This window comes from Leptonychotes weddellii, chromosome 10 (assembly GCF_054177405.1).
Source record: "Leptonychotes weddellii isolate Sample4059 chromosome 10, ASM5417740v2, whole genome shotgun sequence".
NCBI lineage: Eukaryota > Metazoa > Chordata > Mammalia > Carnivora > Phocidae > Leptonychotes > Leptonychotes weddellii.
This window is the reverse complement of record NC_138378.1, coordinates 30,395,266-30,417,894: the sequence shown is the minus strand read 5'-3', so window position 1 is coordinate 30,417,894 and position 22,629 is coordinate 30,395,266. Positions and strand designations below refer to the sequence as shown.

The following is a 22,629-nucleotide window of genomic DNA, read 5'->3' as shown; positions in this document are numbered from 1 at the left end:
CGCACTTTTATTTCTAAAGCCCCTTCAGTTCCACCATTCTTGGCACAGGATTTATGTGTTTGCTTAATACCGCCAACAATTGTTTCACAATTGTCAATTACTCTCAGAGGTATTGTTTGAGTGTTTACTCTGCACTGACTTACGTCCTTTGCATCCGATCACTTAATTAGTTCTTACAACAATTCTCTAGGAGTTAGGTACTGTTATTAGCCTCATTTTACAGAGGAGGATTCCAAGTTTCAAAGCACTTATAAGATTTATTTATATTCTCAGAGCTGATAAAAGTCACAATTTGGGATTAAATCACTGGTTTCTTGGGCTCCAGACCCTGTACTCTCAGATACTGTGCACTCTGTCATTTTGTTGTAGAAAATTTTAGGGTGGCTAATACAGTTCAACAAGATAAAAAAGATAAGTAAATCCACTTCACTGTATTCTGTATAAAACATGGACTCAGCACTTACGAGGGGCTAGTCATTGTTCTAGGTATTTGGCAAATAATTAACTCGTTGAAACCTCACAACTACTCTACGAGATAAATTCTGTTATTAGCACCCCATTTGTATAAATGAGAAAGCTGAGGCACAGAGGCATTCACTAACTGGCATAGGGTCACACAGCTCATTATAGGCACACCTGAGATTTGAATCCAGGACGTTTGCTGCTGGGATCTATACACCTTACCGTTGTACTATGATGATGAAGCAAACTATGGAGTTTATGAAGTAAACACCTTAACAACATGTTGTAAGGATGACGTTAGAGGAGATAAAATGGAGAGGGGATGAGGTCAGTCACAAAATGTAAGTCTAAAGTCTTGGAACTTTGATAGAGGTAGGTCACAATTTCTATTCACACTCGCCTTAACCAATGTAAAGAGAGATTCAATCACAACATGTTCGACCCTTGCCCTAGATCCAAATGCCAATCATGCAGCAGTTCAACCATGATGACTAGTTCTGAGAACAGAGAGAAATTTCTCCCATTGGCATTCAGACCTCTTAACTTCTTGGTTTAACTTGTCACTGCAAGGGGGTATACAGACAGAGACAGAGTCTTCTGGAAGAAATAGAATTCTTGCAGACATTTCTCCTTCCCATTGTTCTCATTTATGTTACCTTTAATATTTCAGTGTCTTTATTTTACCTTTCTTTTCTTTCACTATTCTGTATTTCTCTTATACATAGAAATACAGAGAATAGTGTAACTAACACAGATCAAAATGTAATAAATGTCCACATTGCACCATATTTACTTTAGTACTTTTTAAAAATTATATCCTTAGGATGTAGCAGTGCAGATTAATTCTATGCTGTGCATAGAATGTTTCTCCCTGATCCCATTTTTCTCCCTTTCTCCAGGAGCAGGTTCTATCTCAAAAGGTAGATATCAATACCAAATCTATTTTCATGTGGTATAGATCAGGATTCAGCAAACTAAGGATTGAGGGCTAAATCCAGCCTGTCACCTGTTTTTGTAAATAAAGTTTTATTGAAATATAGCTATGCTTATTCATTTACATATTGTCTGTGGCTGCTTTCGGGCTATAATGGCAGAGTTGAGTGGTTGCAAGAGAGCCAAAAGGGCAAAGTATTTACTATCTGGCCCTTTACAGAAAAAAGTTTGCTGGTCCTTGGTATGGATGGACCCCTGTATATTTAAAATAGTACATAAATCATATCATACTGTATGCATCTTTGGCCAATGGCTATTTGCAACCAACATTATACCTTTAAATGTATCCTTGCTTCTACGTGTGGGTCTAGTTAATTAATTTTAACTATTATGCTATTCCACTATAGGAATGTAGTTTATTAATTCATTATTTTATTGATGAACATTTATGGTTTCTTCCTCCAGAAAGTCTGGTTTGCATAAACTTACTTCCTGTTGCCCTAATCACATCTGGGAGATTCTCTAGGGTGAATATCATTAATTCTTAGAATCCATGTATCTTCATCAGTACCCGATGCTGGTACTTGCTCATCAAAGTGGGAAGGACGCCAAGTTCCCATTGGCAGTGTAGGAGAGCTTGCATTTTATCATATTCTCAAAAACACTTGCCATTATCAGACTTCCAGAAAATGTTGACAAATCTGATGGATGCAATGTGGATCTTGCAGTGGTCTTAATAGGCATCCCTGGGCACCTGAGTGGCTCAGTCGTTAAGTGTCTGCCTTCGGCTCAGGACATGATCCCAGGGTCCTGGGATCGAGTCCCGCATCGGGCTCCCTGCTCTGTGGGAAGCCTGCTTCTCCCTCTCCCTCTGCCCCTGCTTGTGTTCCCTCTCTCGCTGTGTCTCTCTCTGTCAAATAAATAAATAAAATCTTTAAAAAAAAAAAAGGCATCCCTGACTTACCAGCAGAGTTGAGCATCATTTTATATATGTCGGGCCTGTTCCACTTTTTCTTTTCTGCAAATTTCCTCTTAACATTCTTAACACACTTTTAAGGTATTTGTGCTTATTGCCTTTAAAAAGGGGAGAGTTTTTGTTTGAGGTTTGAGGTTCAGCACAGGATTGTGGTTCAGTATCATTCCTATTGAGAGAAACAAAGTGCCACACGGTGGCTTTGTGTTATAAATGGTGCCCGGGGCATCGTGGCTTGCAAGGCACCCACCCAGATCGTGGCTGTGACCTGAGACCAAGCACCTGGAGTCGCAGAGAAAAGGCAGAATGTGACCTCTGTCCCCTAAAACATGTCCTCATGCAGTGAGTTCTTGGGGTAAGAAAAATATTCTAAAAGGAATACTGAATATACATAGAAATTATGAGTCCATGCTACCTTAATAAAGTAAAGGAGCGACAAATGATAATAATCTCAAAGCAAGTGTTTCCAGAGTGCCTGATTTGGAAGTTTCAATTTCTCAATCTATTATATTAATTTTCAAAAGGTTTCTGGGATAAATAATAATTTATACAAGACACGTTAATATTTGTGGGACATATGAAGGTCCTAACAACTTTAAATAGCTGTCTATTTATTTTTCATTTTTTGGCACACCCCTATTGCCATCAGTGATAACAGTGTCATTCCCATCACCTAGGCCCATAAGCGGGTAATGGTTTGGGATTTGAGTAAGAAGGAACATTGTGCTTCTCATTCAGAGTTGCATTGCCTGGCTGAGCACATTTCTCTCACCTACTGGCATGCATCAGAATTAATCTCACTGAGCATTTGTCTTAATGGTACAGTAAAGAGTCTTTTCATGGTGAAAGATGGTCTATGAGTTATAAAGACTTTCATTAAAAGCAGAAAGGACTGTCGGAGAAGTCACTGCATTTATGATACTACATAGAGCATTTAGAATTTCGGTAAAATTTCTGGTACAGTGTCTGCTTTGGCTGGAAGTGAAGGTCTTATATTTTATAGTCAAAATGTTCACCTCATACTCAGAGAGAAATGGTTGTCACATAAAATATAGTTACCAAAACAAAACAAAAACCAGAAAGCGTATTAGGACCCGGTATTATCACTACCGGGACACTAGAAAATTATATTACTCAAATGATGTAATATCAAGGAAAGGTGCATAATTATTTCCAAAAGACTATGTGATTCAAATGCCTTTAAGTTACAATTGACAAAAGCACAACTCAAACTAGCCTGGGAAATAGGAGAATTTCTCAGGGACACTGGAGATTTCCTGTAATTGAAGGAAAAATTGAGCAAACTGCAGCAGTAAAAAAAAGGTATAATACAAGACATCAGGAAACTGGGGCCTAAATGTGCCAAGGGGATTGTCTTTACTGCTTTTCCATTGCTCTCTCCTACCTGGTGGCATTCTTTTTTCTACTGATCAGCTTCGTTCCCATGGCCACCAACTGCACAAAAGTTGTTACACACGGCCCCTCTCACCACCAGAGATAGTCTGATGACCTTACTTCCAGTATGAAAAATCCTGGCAAAGGTCTCTGATTGGTCTACTTCTAGAACAGTCTAGTCAAGTAAGAACCTAGCAGTATCCAGGAGACCAAATCATTGGAACTGAGGGAGAAGCAGTGAGTAAAAGGACAGAAGAGAATAAAAACACTACATATATCCATTCACAGGAGTACCTTGTAAAAGAGCAGGTGGAAAAAAAGGATGTGAATGTTCATACCTTGTGTGGGACCTCATAGTTCTGCATCCCATTCTTTTTATAAGATGGGTAATAAATCCACACTTTTGACTTGAGTTGACTTCATGAATGAATGAATGTGTCAATGAAAGAGAGTTACATCCATGCCTTACAATTAATGCCTTTTGAAATTAATTTTTATGTCTTCCTCATTGTTATAAGTATTCAATCACCATTCTCGGCTACAGGGTTTTAGAAAATCACTTTACACATTTCTTATTGCAATTGGAACTATGCTGGAATAGGTTGTAAGAACTCAAGAGTACCATGTACAACATCGGGCTGAGGAGGCTCTCCAATTAGGAAAGTACAGAAGTTTTAGGGTTAGGGCTTAGGGCATCTACATGGGCTTCATAGACATGCTTTATGCTTTGCTTTATACTTTGGGGTATCTTCTGAAGGACTGTTGTGCCATTATCTTTTTCCAGATAAGTGAAGCATTGCTGTAGTACATGGTCCCCTGATGACCTAAGGAAGAGTTCACATACTTAAAAGTGCAATTTGCAAGACGTGGAAGTGCAAGGATCCACATTTTGGGAGGTAACAGGTGTAGTATAGCTTGAGTCTTCTTCTAACCCCTCTTGACCTTGCCCTGCTCCATGGGAAAAAGTAATGTGGTGAAATCAAGCTAAAATGAGTATTAACAGAGTTCTTCAAAGGGGAAAGAATAAAGCCTCTGAAAAGAACAGAATCTGTGGCACAGCGTGGAAGAAAAGAGGAAGATGTTTGCTCTGGTTAAATTCTCAAGATGAGAGGTTTTCAGCTCTACCATTGTGAATCTCAGATGTGTTTTGAGCGTCAGCTGAGGGACACTCTCCTCCCCCTCCAGCTAGTTGACTCAGTCATCGCTCATTTGTACAGCTGAGAAAATGTTGATCGAGTGCCCTCATATGAAACCCCTAAAGCTTCCTTTTCATGGCTTTCATGTCAACCCGCCATAGTCTTGAAATGGTTCTTTCCAAAAGCCTCATGTCACTTTTATGAAAACACTCACTCTTATATCTTCTAAGCCTCGTAGTTTCAATGCTAATGAGTACTTCGGTTTGAATCCGGGGGAGTGCTGCATACTATAGACAGTAAGTGTATGTAAGCAGGGTCTGTAATTATAATCGATAGCATTGTTTATTGTTTAAAAAGTAATTCTGTTTGAGCAGATCAAGTGAAAAAAAATTTTAAAGAAAAAAAATCCAGCTAATTTCTTTGGTAAGATGTATATCAAGTGGAATAAAAGGAGCAATCATAATTTCTTGGGAGTAAAGTGGTGCTGCTTATCCATTAAATGAAATCTGACAAAATTAAACCTGCATTCCTTGAAATGTGATTAGTAAACTACACACAGGTACTTCCTCATTAAGTTATAACTTAACCTATGGAATTCTGCTAAAATATAATTTTCTCATTTGGAAGTCAATTTGTTTTAAATACTGTAATTATATCCCCCATCTTTATTTTAAATTGTTTTACAAGCTGGATTCTTTCCCTTTAGATGCAGGGGTATTTGGCCTTCAATAAGGACTCTACCCTGTTAGCCCTTCCTCCACTGGGAGAATTACTCTTTGCTTTTGGCTCCAATTGCTTCCCTTTTGCTCATTTTCTCACTGCCTGTGGAAGGGCAAATCTTGAATATAACTTGTGCTTCTCTTCTAATTCAAAATTAAAATTCTGTCATTAGTTTATGTAATGATTCTTGCTGACCCTCATATTATTGATGCTTTTGCTAGTTTATTTAAAAATAAATCTTACTGGATTTCAGACCCCGCTCTGCTACTCTCTAGCTGTGGGACCCACTGCTCAGTGTGGGACCCACTGCTCAGTACTACCTAATATCCATTTTCCCCTTCTCTCCTCACGGAAACCTGACATTATTCAGGCCAACAATATATAATAATTGAAAAATATACATTTTTCAACATCTCCAGCAACTAGGGTGGCAATGTGACACATGAGAAACCACACGTCAGCAGAAGTCTGAGAGGAAAATGTGGTTTCTGATATAGAGGCTCTGTTCTTTTTGCTATTGGGACCACACATGCAATGGCTGGAACTGCAGAAGCCTCTTGATCTATGAGGAAATGGCCGTGGGAATTATAGGGTTGAGACCAAGGCCTTGATATCCTTGAGTCATGAATCAATGCCAGAAACACCTACCTTTAGGATTCCTGCTGCATGAGGAAAGAAAAAGAAAAAAAAAAAGCAAACAAGATGCAAACAAATAAAAAATCCTTAATTTATCTAAGCTACTGTTTACTTTGGTTTTCTATTACTCAGGGTCAGATGTAACCCCTGCCTGACAGAACTGTCTTGGGCAAGTTTTTTAACCTGTACAATATTCATTTGCCTTATAAAAAGGAGGAAATCATAGGACTTACTTCACAGGCTGTTATGACAATTAAGGGAGATAGTTCATATTAAATGTTTAGATCAGTAACAGCCAGAACACATGCTTAGTAAATGGTAGCAATCTAAAAATGTATTATTTATCAAAGAAACACATATATAGATTTTCAAAAAAAATTGTCCAGAGGGGCTATAAAGAAAAAGCAATGATTGCTTGTGATACTCTTACCCTAGTTCTGTTTCTTGACAGCTATTCTCAGCATTTCTATTCTTAAATTCCTGGGGGTTAATTCCATATTTCTAATTAATCTATTTATACTGCTTTCTCTTGATTGACCAATTTTAGAATTTAACTATCAATATCCAGCTCTGATCTCCTATCCTATCTCCCTTCTGCCCTTTCTCCTTCTTCCTGATAGAATTGTCACCACTGGTCTTTCTTTCCAGACACGTGACAATCTCAATAAGCCATTTCTTAATCCACCAATTAAAGACAGCATCACTTGACTTCTCTGTGAGAGAGGACATTTACCTGCCAATGCTTTTACTTCCAACTCCTGTTAGTTTAAATTTACTTTTAAAATGATCAAAGTTGAAATGTTTTTATCTTGTTCAGGATCCATAATTGACTTCAATTATGTGCATATAAATTGATTCTAAAAGTTCAAAACCGATAAAATAAAAATTTACATGATTACAAAAATGCAAATATAATTTTCTGCACGCTCATATATTAGACTCTGATTGTCCTACTTGTTACAATTCCAACACCACGAACCGCGTGGCTTTCAAAAGGGAACATTCCCATGGGACACCTGAGTGGCTTAGTCGGTTAAGCGGCTGCTGCCTTTGGTTCAGGTCATGATCCCAGGGTCCTGGGATCGAGTCCTGCATCGGACTCCTTGCTACGCGGGGAGCCTGCTTCTTCCTTTGTCTTCTGCTCCCCCTGTTTGTGCTTGCTCTCTGTCTCTCTCTCCCTCTCTCTCTGACAAATAAATATATAAAATCTTAAAAAAAAAAAGGGAACAATACTACGATAACATACTTCCTTTTTGGGCTGTTCCTTCAGTTGTTGAAAATCCTGCATGCTTTTAGCATGGCTTATATTTGGATAATACTTTTCCATTTATCTTTTCTTTTGGGGAGAAGAAATTTAAGCCTTTTATATGCATCTAATATCTTCCAGTTTCCTACTTGTATTGCCTGAACCTAGTTCATTCCTCTATGTGCTATTTAAACTTCAAGACAGTACCTGTCTTTAGCTTTTATATATATACATATATATATATATATATTTTTTTGGTATTATGTCTTTCATATTTTCCTCTCCTCTGTTTTCTCCTTTTCTCCTGCACTCTTTAGGTTGATTGTGCCTGTATCTCTTACCTTTTCTCTTTCTCTTTTTTAGTAATCTCTACACCCAACGTAGAGCTCAAACTCACGACCTGGATATCAAGAGTCCCATGCTCCTCCTACTGAGCCAGCCAGGCGTCCCTTATCTTTTCTCTCTTATTGTTGCCTTTTTGTCTTTCAATTTTCCTTTTTTGTTTTCTGCCTGGTTCCCCATTCTGGGAGATTTCCTTCAATCTCTTCTTACAACAGTTATGTAGACAGAATCTGGCTTTTGTTCCATTATCTTATTTTTAATTTCCAAAAAAAGCCACTTTATTTTTGTTACCTATTTTTCAGAGCATCTTGTTCTTATCTTATGAATGTGATATATTCAAAATTCTCTCTGAAGATAGTTTCTGTTTTAATTTTTTGTTTATTTGTTTCTTGAATTATCCCCGTATCTTCTATCATCATTTCTTATTTTGTCCATCTTAGCTCCTTCATCAGTCAATAGTGTGGGCTTTCTCAATAGCCTGTGGACATTTTGTTGCTAGTTCACATTTTAGACTGGGGACAAGAGAGGGGCCAACTGGGAGCTCTGAGTATATGAGTGGGAATTACCAGCTTGTAGATCTCTTTTTTGGGTAAGCATGTGGGTGCCAGCCACTATGGTGTGGTATCCATAAATTCTAGAATGAGAAGAGCTTTACTCTGGCTGCTTGACTCTAATGTTGGCTACCATGATTCTTTTCTAATAATTTGTTTACCTACACACACACACACACACACACACAAGCCCTTGGCTTTTTGGTCTGGGAAGTAATTGGCTATCAATTATTCTAGATGCAGAGCAAGAGGACCAGGTGGAGGGGCTGATAGTTTTGTCCGTATTCCTTTAATTCCTCGCCCTTCTGTCCATTCCCAAGTCCTATTCCCTATTCTGCTGGGCTGGTAGTTCTCAAGTCTGGGGCTCTCTCCACTGATTCTGAGTGGGTCAGTGACCTTGGTGGCTACGGTTCTCTATGGAACCTAGACTCTGTTCCATCATGCATTCTCCTCATTTTCTTCTGTAGACTTATTGAAATATGTCATCTCGTGGTGACCTATCTCGTTCTCTTCATCCCTGCGTATTTATATTCCTTTACCATCATTTTCATAGTATCTCAAGAGAGATAGCATGTCACACCTGTGCTTATTCTGCTGCTTTAGACTAATACTATTTTAAACCTTATGTCCAAAACCAATTTTCTGATTTTCCCTCTCTAATTGGCTCTCCAACTCAATAAGTGCAATACCAGCAAAACTGACGTCATCCTTAGCTCCCTCTTTCTCTCATGCCATGTGTCCAATCCATCAATATGGTTCTGTGGGTTTTTTTGGTTTTACCCTCAAAGTATATCCAGAACCCAGCCATTTCTCACTACCTCCTCCCCAAGCGCTCTGCTCTTCTTTGTTTCTGTTCGCATCCCTACTATGGCTTTTCAACAGAGCAGCCAGGTCAATCCTGTTAAAATATATTACACCAAATTAATCCCTTGCTCAAAGTGATGCAAGTTACTCGTATCACTGGAAATGAAGCCAAGTTCTTACAGTGGCCATCCACCACTGTCTGGGTCACCTGTCACCCCTCTCCCAACCTCTCTGACTCATCTCTCACTGCTCTCCTTTTCCTCAACCCATGCTGGGTACCCACCCGTCTTAGGGTCTGCTCTCCTCCATGAGAACCACTTGATCCACTCCATCATCTTCAAGGTTTTCTTGAAAAGTTATAACCTCAGTGTAACCTTATCTGACCAATTTATTTAAAATTGAAATATGCCCCCCCTTCTAGCTCTGTCTATTCCCATTTCCTACTTTCTCTCCAGCACCCGACACTGCCTTATTGCCTTATTTATTGTGTTTATTGTCAACCCACCCCCACCATTATGTAGGCTTCATGAAGACAATCATTTTTGTCTATTTAGCTTATCCCTGGCAGTCAAAATCATGCCTGGTACACAGCAAGCCATTGAGTATTAGTTGAATGAATGAATGAATGACTATCATTATATAGCCATTAGGAAAATTATTGACAAAGTATTTAATTTTTCTTTTTTTTAATTCTCAGGGACAGCTTGTTCATTGGGACCATTTGCTGCATTCAGAACCTAAAAATGACAACTGATATTAAGGCAGTAGATGACACAGATCAACCTGCCACTCTCAGAGGATGCCAGATATATTCCCCCAGTAATTAAACAAGGAAGCCAAATGTTTTTAGAGCTCTTCTTCCTTCCAAAAATATTATGGTTTTTGTTTGTTTTAATTTTTTTTAATTTATTTGTCAGAGAGAGAGAGTGCACATGCACATGCACAAACAGTGGGAGGGCAGATGGCGGGTGGGGGAAGCAGGCTCCCCGCTGAGCAGGGAGCTCCAATGTGGGACTGGATCCCAGGACTCTGGGATCATGACCTGAGCCGAAGGCAGACTTAACTGACTGAGCCACCCAGCAAAAATCCCTGTTTGTTTGTTTTAATCTGTGTGCCTGCTTCAAGGCAATCTACACAGACAGACAACTGGGGCTTACTCAGCTGCGAGCCGCAGGGAGGCATAGGAACAAGGAGGCAGCAGGTCATTTCTGTGTTCTGGAGTGTTTGGAAAGAAAGGGGAGACACTGCTGCTTAAGTAGTTTTCTGACTTTCCTTTCTGGGGACAAGTGGGTTTGCCCTCACAGCAGCCCATACTCTGAAAGCACAAGCATTTCTGTGCCCTAGAGTATATATTTTCCCTGCAGTTTGGCATTCACTCCTCTGCGTGGATCCCTTGAACACAGCCTGACTCAAAAGAAGCCCTTGCTTAAGGAATGCAGAAAAGACATCCAGAAGGCGGAGGGCGGGGCGCTTCGCACCACAGTCACCAGAAGAGCAACTGTTCCTTCGTAGGAAGAGATGAAGGAAGGAAGAGATTAATGTCCAAGTTGCCTTTTCCCTCCTCTTTTTATTATGAATGCCTCTCTTTTGACTTTTGAACTTTTAAACTTTGTACGGACATTCCATATGGGTGACATTTTCACAATTTAAAAGTTTAAGATGTGCCTCTTTCATCTGCTCCATACTCATCCAAAATACAAATGCAGAACGTGGAATGATTCTCATTTGCCAACAAAGGACATCCACGACTACAGAATTCCAAAACCAATAGTACAGTGTATTGACTTGGTGAGAACTTGGCCCTTATTTACAGTTGGGTGGCGGAATATCCTAAGATGACATAGGCATGTTTTGCGGGTATGAGGAGGTCAGGAGTAGCAGTGAATGAAGATCTCATAAAACACAATAATCCATTTGTAAATGGCAATCCTTTTGGCATATATATTCTACCCTCAAGGAGGTCTTGCACAATTTTCCACTATGTTCCAAAATACACTCCTGAAAACAATGTACGATACCTCATTCTATTCTTCTTAATCATTTTTGTTTAAAGAAAATCAGACCTACACCCACTGCTCACTCACCATAAACTGGTCCTAGTTAAAGGGATAAATTACATATTTTGTACAGAATATATTAGTGTCTGAAAATTCTTATCTCAATGTATATGTCTCAGAATTATATATATATATATATATGAACCTCATGTTTCTTAAGGTCAGTTTTAAATACACTGTTAATTTGGAGGAATGTCTAAGAGAATTCCCAGTTTTTGATGAATCAAGTTCATCAAGTTCTAGATCAGGAACAGCTAGTTGTGGCTGTGGCAGATCCTTTCACTGGTTCCTCTTTCTCTTCTCTTTTCCAATTTCATTTTGTAGACAATGATTTCTTTTTTCTTAAAAAAAAAAGCACCCCCCCATTACACCTTCTCTCATGTCCTTCACCTAAAAGGCCTCAATTATTTGGCTCTTCAAAGCCATTGTAACTGGTGGGTGTGGGAGGGTGATAGGGACCATGACTCCATGAGCAGGAACAAGGTTGAGTTTGGGAAAGATGAACAGAATGGAAGCCACTGTGTTTAGTGCCAACCCTTACTCCTACTGAAAACCTTGGCAAACCGTGGAGAGAGATCCGTGCTGGGAAGAAAGGGCCTGGAGCAACCAGCTAAGGGGCCTCAATTTCTTCAACTCTAAAAAGTGAGAAGATCAGAGTACATGTGTTCCAAGTCCCCATGGCTTAAAATTTTTCATGATCTGTCAATTGTTTTCAAGGGCTCAAAATCCCCTTCTCCCCTTTCTCTCTCCCTCTTTCCTTTTTTGTTTCCTCAAACACACATGTACTGAGTGCTTACTATACACTAAGCTAGATCCTGGGAACATAGAAATGAGTAAGCTATTGTTTCTGACTTTAAGTAGCCCATAAATCCCAGGTAGGGTTCAGATACACTGACAGATAATTACAGTGTGATAAATGACACAGAAAATATCCATGGGGTTCACCAAAGAGCATAGAAGGAAACTCCATTATTCATGGAGATCATGGGATGGAGGGGGAGATGGATGAGTTGTATTTAAGCTGAGTCCCTAAGGAGGCTTGGAAGTTCTCCTGGTGGACGAAATGGAGAAGGGAAGTCTAGCAAGGCACACAATTCTGAAGGCACCAAAATTAAAATTATAAAGGCAGAAAGAATCACAAGTAGTTAGGAGCTACTGGAGCAGAATGGTACAAGGGTCCAAGTGGTGAGTTATCAGCAACTGCATGGGCTGTTTGTTTTGGTCACTAATCAATCCCCAGTGTCCACCGAGATGCTTGCTACATACTAGGCCTTCAATAAATATTTGGTCACTAAATGAATGAATGAAATAGACAGAAAACTTCATTTTGTAGGTAATAAGCAATGAAAAAGATTTCAAGCATGATCAGGTTTGAGTTTTTTTTTTTTTTAAGATTATTCTTATGCAGATGGGCACATATAGTTGGAGAGCAAAGAGAGGGTTCTAAGAAAGTAGGTAGAAGGTGCCTATAGGTGAGACCTGTCAAGAATTTGAATAACATAGCAGGGGGAAGAGGGATAAGGAAAGAAATGTGAGAGCTAGTTAGGAAATTCAGAGACCTTGCACATTATTTGGATGGTGGGTAAGCAAGAAAGGAAAATTGCCAGGGAATCCCAGGTCATACTCTCAAAATGAGTGAACTATATTTTCTATGACATTCATAGCTGCAGACATGGCCGAGGTTCCCTGAAAAGTCTAAAATAACAGCCATTCAAGGCTGATGTTCACTTTCTAGAGCATATCTTTGGAAAGCTCATTATCCTATGACATCAAAATGTAATAAATTAACATAGAGACATCCATTATTAAACATTATTTTTGCATATGTGAATTACTGTTTAAAATACCAATTGGCTCAAACAGTTTGGTAAAGTGCCATTATCTCTGAAAACTGAACATATGCAGATCTATGATCAGCAACACATATCTCACAGAAAGGCATATGTTTATAGCAACACTACTTATAATAGTCCTAAACTGGAAATTGCCTGAATGTTCATCAACTGTAGAATAGATAAATAAATTATGGTATAATATTAAGAGAATGAACGAAATTATAACCACATGTAAAAAATACAGAAGGATTTCATAAATATAATGTTGAATAATAATAATAATGTTGTCAGACCAGAAACAAAACATGTTTCCTGATTCCATTTACAGAGATTATAAAAAACAGGTAAAACGAATCTATAAAGTTGGAGGTCAAAATAGGGGTGTGTTAAGGGCCCTTGGGTGGCTCAGTCCATTAAGTGTCTGCCTTCGGGGGGCGCCTGGGTGGCTCAGTCGTTAAGCGTCTGCCTTCAGCTCAGGTCATGATCCCAGGGTCCTGGGATCGAGCCCCACATCGGGCTCCCTGCTCGGCGGGAAGCCTGCTTCTCCCTCTCCCATTCCACCTGCTTGTGTTCCCTCTCTCGCTGTGTCTCTCTCTGTCAAATAAAAAAAAAAAAAAAAGTGTCTGCCTTCGGCTCAGGTTATGATCTCAGGGTCCTGAGATCAAGTCCCACATGGGGCTCCCTGCTCAGCAGGGCATCTGCTTCTTCCTCTCCCTGCTCATGCTCTCTCTCTCTAATAAAAAAATTACGGTTATGTTAGTAGGGTAGACACTGGAGTGCTGGTGATGCCCCATTTCTTGATCTGGGTGCTATTTACATGGGTGTGTTGTCTTTTCAAAAATTTATCAAGTTATATTGGGGCACCTGTGTGGCTCAGTCTTTAAGTGTCTGCCTTCAGCTCAGGTCATGATCCCAAGGTCCTGGGATCGAGCCCTGCATTGGGGTCCCTGCTCTGCGGCAAGCCTGCTTCTCCCTCTCCCATTCCCGCTGCTTGTGTTCCTTCTCTCGCTTTGTCTCTCTCTGTCAAATAAATAAATAAAATCTTTAAAAAAAATCTTCAAAATAGTCATAATCAGTGCTTTTCAGTGAAAAATTAAAAAAACAATCTGGCTAAGTTCCTGCTAAATTGCATGTTTTTCCTATTTATACACGTTTCAGAGAATTTAGTGTGTAAAGAATTAAGGATGGAAAGCAATGGCATCTGCCAAACCTTGTGCAGAGAAATGAACACAAAATCTCCCCTGCAAAATTCTGTCATCAGGCATCTCATTCTTAACCCACTGGATCCTTGTTGTTTCAGTCCACTGCATCTTAGTACACTGGAGCAACACCTGGATGGAAATTTGCCAAACTAGGCAGTGGTTCAACAATATGTCCACCCAGAGGGCCTATCAGAGTGTCAGACTACTTAGGACTGAATATCAGAGCCTGAATCTCCAATCCTCTTTCTTAGGGTGGTAGGGTATGCTGCTAATATATTGCATTGAACAAAGACTGGAGATAGGAGTTGGGGAGGTTGAGGGAGGGCGTGAGCTTCTAGGGATCAGCCATGGAAAGGGACCAGAACCCAGGGGGAAGACATGCTGTCTTTGCACCCTGGGAATCCTCTTCGTTAAATATGAGACAGATTTCCTTCCTTGCTGAGGTTCTCTCAGTGAAGAGTGATCTCCCAACAGTTACACACTGAATACCTGCAACCTGAAGGTAAACACCACCAGGCAATCCTGTAAACCCCAGCCCCTGGCTCAGAGCAATCTTCTTTATGACATGACTACAATGCTGTTTAGCTGCATGACTACATGGGGTAGTATTCACAACTAGAAGTCTCTTTCTGAGTAGCCCCTCACCTCAAAGAAAAACAGAATATTCAAAAGAGAGCCTGGAATTGGGCAGGTAGAAGACAATTGTTTTTTTTCTTCAAGCTCCTTGACCAACGGAAGAATCTGTATTGATCTGATAAATTGGTTAATATGCTCAAAACAACACTATTTGGGGGGCTGATGTGAATGATCTGTCTTTCGCAGTCCCTGGTCACCTTCAAAGAAATGCACCAACTGGTGCTGAGAAAGACTTGAGGGTTCAGATCATCTTTACTCTCAGCTGCTGACTTCTGTGTCCTTTGTCACGGAGAAAGTAAAGGCAATCAGAAAATGTCTTCAACTTTCTCCATCACGTGTATCCCTTACTGGCATCTCTACCAAATATGCTCCACTCTTCCTTCTCTTCTTGATGAGATGCTCTTGCTCCTGTCTGAGCTTAGCTACTCTTTCTCTGAACTAGGGTAGGGTCAACACACTTCTTAAATAAAGGACCAGATAGTGAATATTTTAGGCTTTGTGGTCCATATGGTCTATGCCATAACTACTCATCTCTGTCTAGAGAAGGTAGCCATAGACACTATGTGAAAATGGACATTGCTGTGTTCCAATAAAAGTATAAAAACAGTGGTGGACCAGACGTAGCCCCTAGGCTGTAGTTTACTGAGCTCCGCATGAGATCCTACTGCATCTCCTACTCAAGGACTTGCTCTAGCAATTCTTCTTTCCTACATCAGCACATTGTTTTCCCTCTATGGGACCATTCCTATTAGCATACATGTATATTGTTGCTTCTCACATCTTAAAAACCATTTCTGGACCTTGCTTCCTATTTGTCTGCTGTCTTTCACATCAAAACTTCTAAAAAAGAGCAATCTTTTTTTTTTTTTAAAGATTTTATTTATTTATCTGACAGAGAGAGACAGCAAGAGAGGGAACACAAGTAGGGGGAGCGGGAGAGGGAGAAGCAGGCTTCCCACTGAGCAGGGAGCCTGATGCAGGGCTCGATCCCAGGACCCTGGGATCATGACCTGGGCTGAAGGCAGACACATAACGACTGAGCCACTCAGGCGCCCCAAAAAGAGCAAATTTTCGGCTTCTTTTTTTCTCCCTTGTCAATATTCCCCAGAGCCCATTCCAATAGGCTTTGACTTCACCACTCCACTGAAGTTACTCTAATCAAAGTCACTAATGACCTCTATGTCATTAAATGCAATGGTCCGCTCTTGGTCTTCATCTTGGGCAGCATTTGACCCTATTGTTGATCACTTTATTCTCCCTGAAATATTTTCTTCACCTGGCTTCCAATGACACATACTACCTCACTGCCTCCTCACTGGCCTCCTTTTCTGATTCTTTCTTATCTCAATCTCTTCATGTTGGAGTAGTGATGACTCAGGTCTTGGACATCTTCTCTATCTATAGTTATTTCCTGGCTGATCTCATCCAGTCTCATTAAATATTATGTATAACCTGATGACTTCCAAATTAATGTATTATATTTGGCACTCAACTCCAGGCTCGTATATCCAACTCAACATATCCACTTGAGTGTCTAATAATGATTTCAATCTGAACATAAAAAACTGAACCCTTACTATATACCCCCAAATGTGTTACACTTTAGATTTTCCCTAAGATGTAAGTGGTATTTCTCTTGGGCCAAAACTCTAATATCATCCTTGATTCTTCTCTTTTTCTTGCATGCAACATACAATTCATAGGCCTCTGCTCTCAATTCTTCTTTCAAATATGTATATATATAGACTCCTTTTCATTTCCTCTGCAGCCCAATGTTGGTCCAAGTCACTAACAACTCACTTCAAATATTTTAGTAGTTTCACTGGTCTCCCTGCTTCCATTATTGCCTCTCCCCAGGCGGTCTATTATTGACTAAAGGGTTAAGTCAGGTTGCGTCCATCCTCTGCTCAAAACCCTCAATGGCTTCCATCTTCCTCACAATAAAAGTCAAAGTCCTTAAGAAGCCCATATCACAACACAAGGAATCAACTTCTGCTGCCTTGGCTAGTTTCCTTTGCTGATACCTTCGCACAAGTCATGTAGCCGGGAGTGGAGAACTATTGGAAGTTAATGGTAGAAGAGTAAAAGGAAGGGTGGTGATATTCACCTCCTCCCCATGGCCCCCAAGAGAGGTCAGGCATCCCATGGAGGGGAACAGAAGTCCAGGAGTTCCAGGGGGTAATAAACGTGTATGTGTCCATTGGTCCCTAGGGGAGCAGAGGATGCAGGAAGAAGTATGCGACTCAGAGGGCAAAGGTGAAATCATCTATTTCCCTGGCACATTAAAAGGAGTGCCCCTCCAGGGAGCAGGGAAAGCTAATACTTAGGGTATAGAGTGGTTGGAAAGTCAAGCTCCATAACAAAAATTATGACTGTTGTATAATTGCAAGAGATACCATATTTTTAGTCCAACTACAGAGAGAAAAATTGAAAGACAGTGTTCTCCCTTATCAATCTTTTAAGAGTCACTTGTCTTAAAGAATAAATAAAAAGTTCAAATTCAAGTGATTTATGTAAGAAAGAAAGCATGCAAATCTGGAATAATATATTTAGGAAAGTTCTAGTTCTGATTAATTTTTAAAATTGATCCAAGGGATTTCTCAGAAATCTATGATATTGCTGTAATTGAGCAAATTCCTTCAGATTTTTTCCCTTCTCTGCACACCCCCATCTCCCCCACTCATGCCCTCTCCTCCTGCTTTATGCTTCCACACAGATCTCCATCTAACCTCCAATATATTTCCTTCATAATTGTGATTTATCTGTTTATTTCTCCCAGAATGCTGGCTCTCAGCATTCTAGAATGTCGTATCCCTAACATTGGAATTGTGGTTGGCATAGAGAAGGCAACTGACAAATATGTGTTGAACGAATGAATGAGCCAGAATCCCTTCGTAAATAATTTCTTCTGGAGACATTCGAGTTTCAAAGCAGCTCAGGTTTCCGTCAGGCATTCTACATAATGAGAGAGGTTGTCTCCTTTGGTGTTGCCACTACACAAAGCATGATGTACATAATGGGCCCCAGAGATTAAATAAAAGGTGTGATGTTATGAGACAATACTGACAATTAGAAGGAGGGAAAGTAAGTTTTCAGAGTAAAGTGGTGTTTGCAAATCTTAACCTTCTGGCTGAGCAATTTCAGTGGGGAAAAAAAATACCCTACTGGGAAGGCAGGAAACGCAAAACATATTCTGTAGCTTCATTAATTATACCAGGAACATCAAGTTGCTGCTGAAAAAATGTCTACAGATGCAGTCCTGATGGGGAATATTACAGGGCTCAGAAATCAAAATCCCCAAAGAAAATTAGTGGGTAGGAGTGCACAGAGAGGAGGAAATTGAATATGTTTTAAACATAACTGCACAAAGGTTTAGTGCAGTATAAGATACGTAGATTGGCTTCTAATATAAAATCTATATTCACTCTTAGTAAAAGCCTCCCTGAAAGTCACTGTCATTTACTGAATGTTTCTGAGAGTTAATGAATCTCCTGAATTGGTTATTTTTTAAACTGAATATGGTTGTATTTGGGGAAAGATATTTTAAAAATATTTTTGCAAATCATTACTATTTATTTATCCATGTTCATTCATCCATCCATCCAACCATCCATCCATATACTGAGAAATGAAGTATATACAACTCACAGATTACTAACAGTACACCAGAATAAGAACTCTTGCTAGGCAAGTATTACGCTGTCACACTGAATGTTTCACAAAACTGAAGTCTATCCAAAGGTCAAAGTAAGTTATACTACAGAAGCAAATGAATGACTTGGTTCTTAAAGAGGGAAAATAGACTAGGTCTGTAACACAGTCTTGGAGAATAGTTTCTAAAGACCTCACGCTGTTAAAACTGGTTGGCATTTCATTTCATTCCTTTGGAAGAAGTAAAGTTGATGCCATGTAAATGTTGGAAATAAGCCTCTACCATAATCACTAAAGAATTAGAGGTCAGGTCATTACTTCTGGTGTAGCTCAAAGAAATGTCAGACCACTAAGGGTTAAAAATGTATAAATCATAATGATGACTGGCTTGACATGACCCCATAGTTGTGATCCTTGACACGAAAAGTTCTATAACGGCACAGATATGACATACAGACTTAAAAGTATTCTTTGATTCATATTCTTAATTCTTGAAGGGAAGGTATGAAGGGTAAGGATCATCATTAGTATCCTGTGAACTGTAAACATGAAAAAAAGAAAGCCCTTCTTTTGATATGTTCATTTCAGTGCTCTGACTTTCATGGCAATTGGACTATCCCAGAGAAAACATCAAAGTGGAGTCCAGGGTTCCCAGAAATTAATGGCTTCTTGTTTGATAAATCTTGCCTGTATTCTAGTTATTTCTGTATGTATCTGAAAGACCTGCTATGATAGTAAATTAGCAAGTCCTTAATGGAGAGGACCTGTCTAATTTACTATTCTAATCCATAACTGAATAAATGTTATTTATTGTCATTATTTGAAATTTTTGTTTTAAAATTGTTTTATTTCTGCTCATATTCATTGAGCAGCTACCATGTGCATGCTGGTGGGCTAGGGGCTACACAGGGTAAAAGAAGTTAAAAGGTGTTAAGGATATCTGCTCTCAAGGAGAGGATTGGAAAGGAGATGGGGTCAGAAGTGGTTTGGGATGAGGCTAAAAAAAAAAATGTGTGAGGACAAGGTGTTGAAGTGAAATAAAACATGGTTTCACTTATATTTTCTTCCGCAAAGAAATTACATCAAATGCCTTATTCCTAATGAAAAATCTTCATAATTCTTAGTAGATGCCATTATTTGGAAGCGTTTGAATTACACTTCTACTTGGCAGCTGAATTATTTTCAGATGTAATTTCAACACATGTTAAATATGACAAAAACTCAATCTTTTGCAGGCATCGGTACAACGTCATAAGGATTCAGAGTGAGGTGACAAACGTCAGAAGTTTCTATCCACTGTACCTTGGCCACTTCTTCTTGGAAAGCCACGAGATTCAAATGGGAGATGTTAACCAAGTCAGGCCCATATACCACTGTTATCATGCGATGCTCCAGGCGCCCGATGTTCCCCACATCCAAAAGTTCACGTAATTTGGGGTCCTGGATAATAAACATTGAAAAAAGTTAGTCTATACCTAGAAATTCCAACATGGTAGCATAGTTTTAAAAGCATTAGACCTAGAAAGCCTTCAGAACAAAATTGCCTTTTATTCTTACTAAAAAAACAGTATGATTGAAGTTCCAAACTCCATCATGGCCCAGAGAGGTAAAGTAACTTGCTGAAAGGTTATGGAGAGAGAATTTCTTACTCAAGTCTTATGGTCCTTATGGAATTACATGAAGTGAAATGAGTGAGACAGAGAAATACAAATGCTGCATGTAGAATTTTTAAAAAAAGGTGAACTCAGAGAAACAAGAGAGTGGAGAGATGGATACCAGGGGCAGGGGGTGTGGGGAAAATGAGGAGATTTTGTCCAAAGAGTACAAACTTCCAGATACAAGATGAATAAGTTCTAAGGACCTAATATACTGCATGAGGATTAAAGTTAATAATATTGTATTATATACTGGAAAGATGCTAATAGTGTAGATCTTAAATGTTCTCACTACAAGAAAGAAATGGTTATTATGTGATGTGATGGAGGTGTTGGCTAATGCTGTGGTGGTAATCATCTTGCAATATATGCATGCATCAAATCATCACATTGTACATCTTAAACTTACACAATATCATATGGTAATTATACCTCAATAAACCTAGAAAAAAATAAGAATTATGGTCCTCAGTCAATAGCTCTTTCTGTCATACGTCCTTTAGTAGCATATTTTTATGTGCCATAATTCTCCCTCTTTTTCCTCCAATCATCCCATGAATCACATAGTGAAATACAAAATCTCATCTCTCTCCTCAATTCATGACACATTAAGATGAAGAAGGTGATTCTTGTAGAATCAAAACATGATAATGATATCTAGGGCTGAGGCAGAAACATGGCTAAGAGTCACAGTTTGGACCTTCTCCAACACGGAGTTACGTTGTAAAGAAATAGGCTGTTAGACTGGGCAGCACCTGTCATGAATATGTTCATTTCAATTCCATCCTCAGAACATACTGGGATTTGGACAGAGAGAACTTCTGCAGTCTTCAGAGCAAGTTCCATTCTTTGGGATACCGTAAGTGAAGATCCCTTGGAGATCTAGTCCTGCTAGATTTGGGAGGTTTCCGAACCTCCCAAATTGAAAGTAAGACTTAAACTAGGACTCATTCTCCTTGGCTGAATTCATTTTCCTCTCATAGGAAATAAGAGGTCCATGCAGAAAATTAACATCAAATCAATCACTTATCCAATCTGCAGCCAGCTTCTGAGCAAGGAATAAATTTGTATTCTTATTTATTTAGCTAAATGCTGGGCCAATGGGGCTTGGTTATTCTGATCTCCTTTCTGAGGCTTTTATTCACAGCATGCTTACAAAGAAAAAGTGGACTTAAAAAAACAAGAAAGAAAATAAACAAAACCTTCCCAGCTAAATTCTTTTATTCAGTGCCATTAACTCTTAGTTAATAAAACTTTCTCCTGTTTGGCTGTGTTAAGAGGAACATTTTCAGGTAAGTTATGAAGAGAGAAAAATCCATCTCAAAGATGTGCCCAATATAACTAAAACTTGAACTCCACTAACAAGTTGGGAACTTATCAAGTACATCAGGCCTCCTAGAAAGATCAAATGTTATCACAAGAACATCAGTTTGCATGGCCTAGATAAGGAGAGGAATAGAGGAAAAATTTTATTAAGTAAACAATAACAAAAAAGGGAAATTTTTAGCATTCTAGCATTAATGAAAGATTAAAAGAAAAGGTTCAGGAAGAATGGACTTTCTGTGAAGGCTAACAAAGAATGATTCTAGCTGTTCTGTGATATGTTTAATTGCATCCTGATTTTTAAAAAGTTTTATTTATTTTTGAATTCAAGTATAATTAACATAGTGTTATGTTAGTTTCATGTGTACAATACAATGATGAAACAATTCTGTACATTTCTTAGTGCTCATCACTATAATTGTACTTAATCCCCTTAACTTATTTCACTCATCCCCCCAACCCACCTCCCTGCTGGCTACTACCAGCTTGTTCTCTGGATTTAAGAGTCTGTTTTTTTGTCACTTTTTTTTTTCTTTGTTGGTTTGCATCACTGTTTTTGAACATGTTTGAAGCAAGATTAGAAAAGAAAATGATCAATACTTTTAATATTGTTTTTTGTATACTTGGAAGAGAAAGGTAATTCTCAGAAACCATCTGAAACTTATAAATCACAAGTTTTGAATCAATGATTACAGAGTCTATCTGCAATATTGTGATTTATAAGAAAAATAAATTTGGTCATTCAGATGACCAAAATATATTTTTTCATATGTATTTGGTCTTCATCTGAAGTTCCTGGCTCACAGTCCCTAAAACCAGAACATTTTCTGTTCAGTCTGTATTACTTTACTAATTCTCATGTCTTTTAAAACCACTTTTGTGCAAATGGCAAGATCTCATTCCTTTTGATGGCTGCATAATATTCCATTGTATATATATATACCACATCTTCTTTATCCATTCATCTGTTGATGGACATCTTGGCTCTTTCCATAGTTTGGCTATTGTGGACATTGCTGAAGTGGTGGGGGGTGGGAGGGATGGGGTGGCTGGGTGATAGACACTGGGGAGG

The 22,629-nt window shown here is 39.1% G+C and overlaps 1 protein-coding gene across 1 annotated transcript in view; it reads right to left on the bottom strand.

The window, feature by feature from the left end:
* Window positions 1-22,629, bottom strand: part of PLCB1 (phospholipase C beta 1) — a 567,798-nt gene that overhangs the window by 155,909 nt on the left and 389,260 nt on the right. The window contains exon 4 of the mRNA XM_081832287.1: window positions 19,882-20,019. Within this exon, the coding sequence (XP_081688413.1) occupies window positions 19,882-20,019 (138 nt within the window). The remainder of the gene's footprint in view (window positions 1-19,881; window positions 20,020-22,629) is intronic.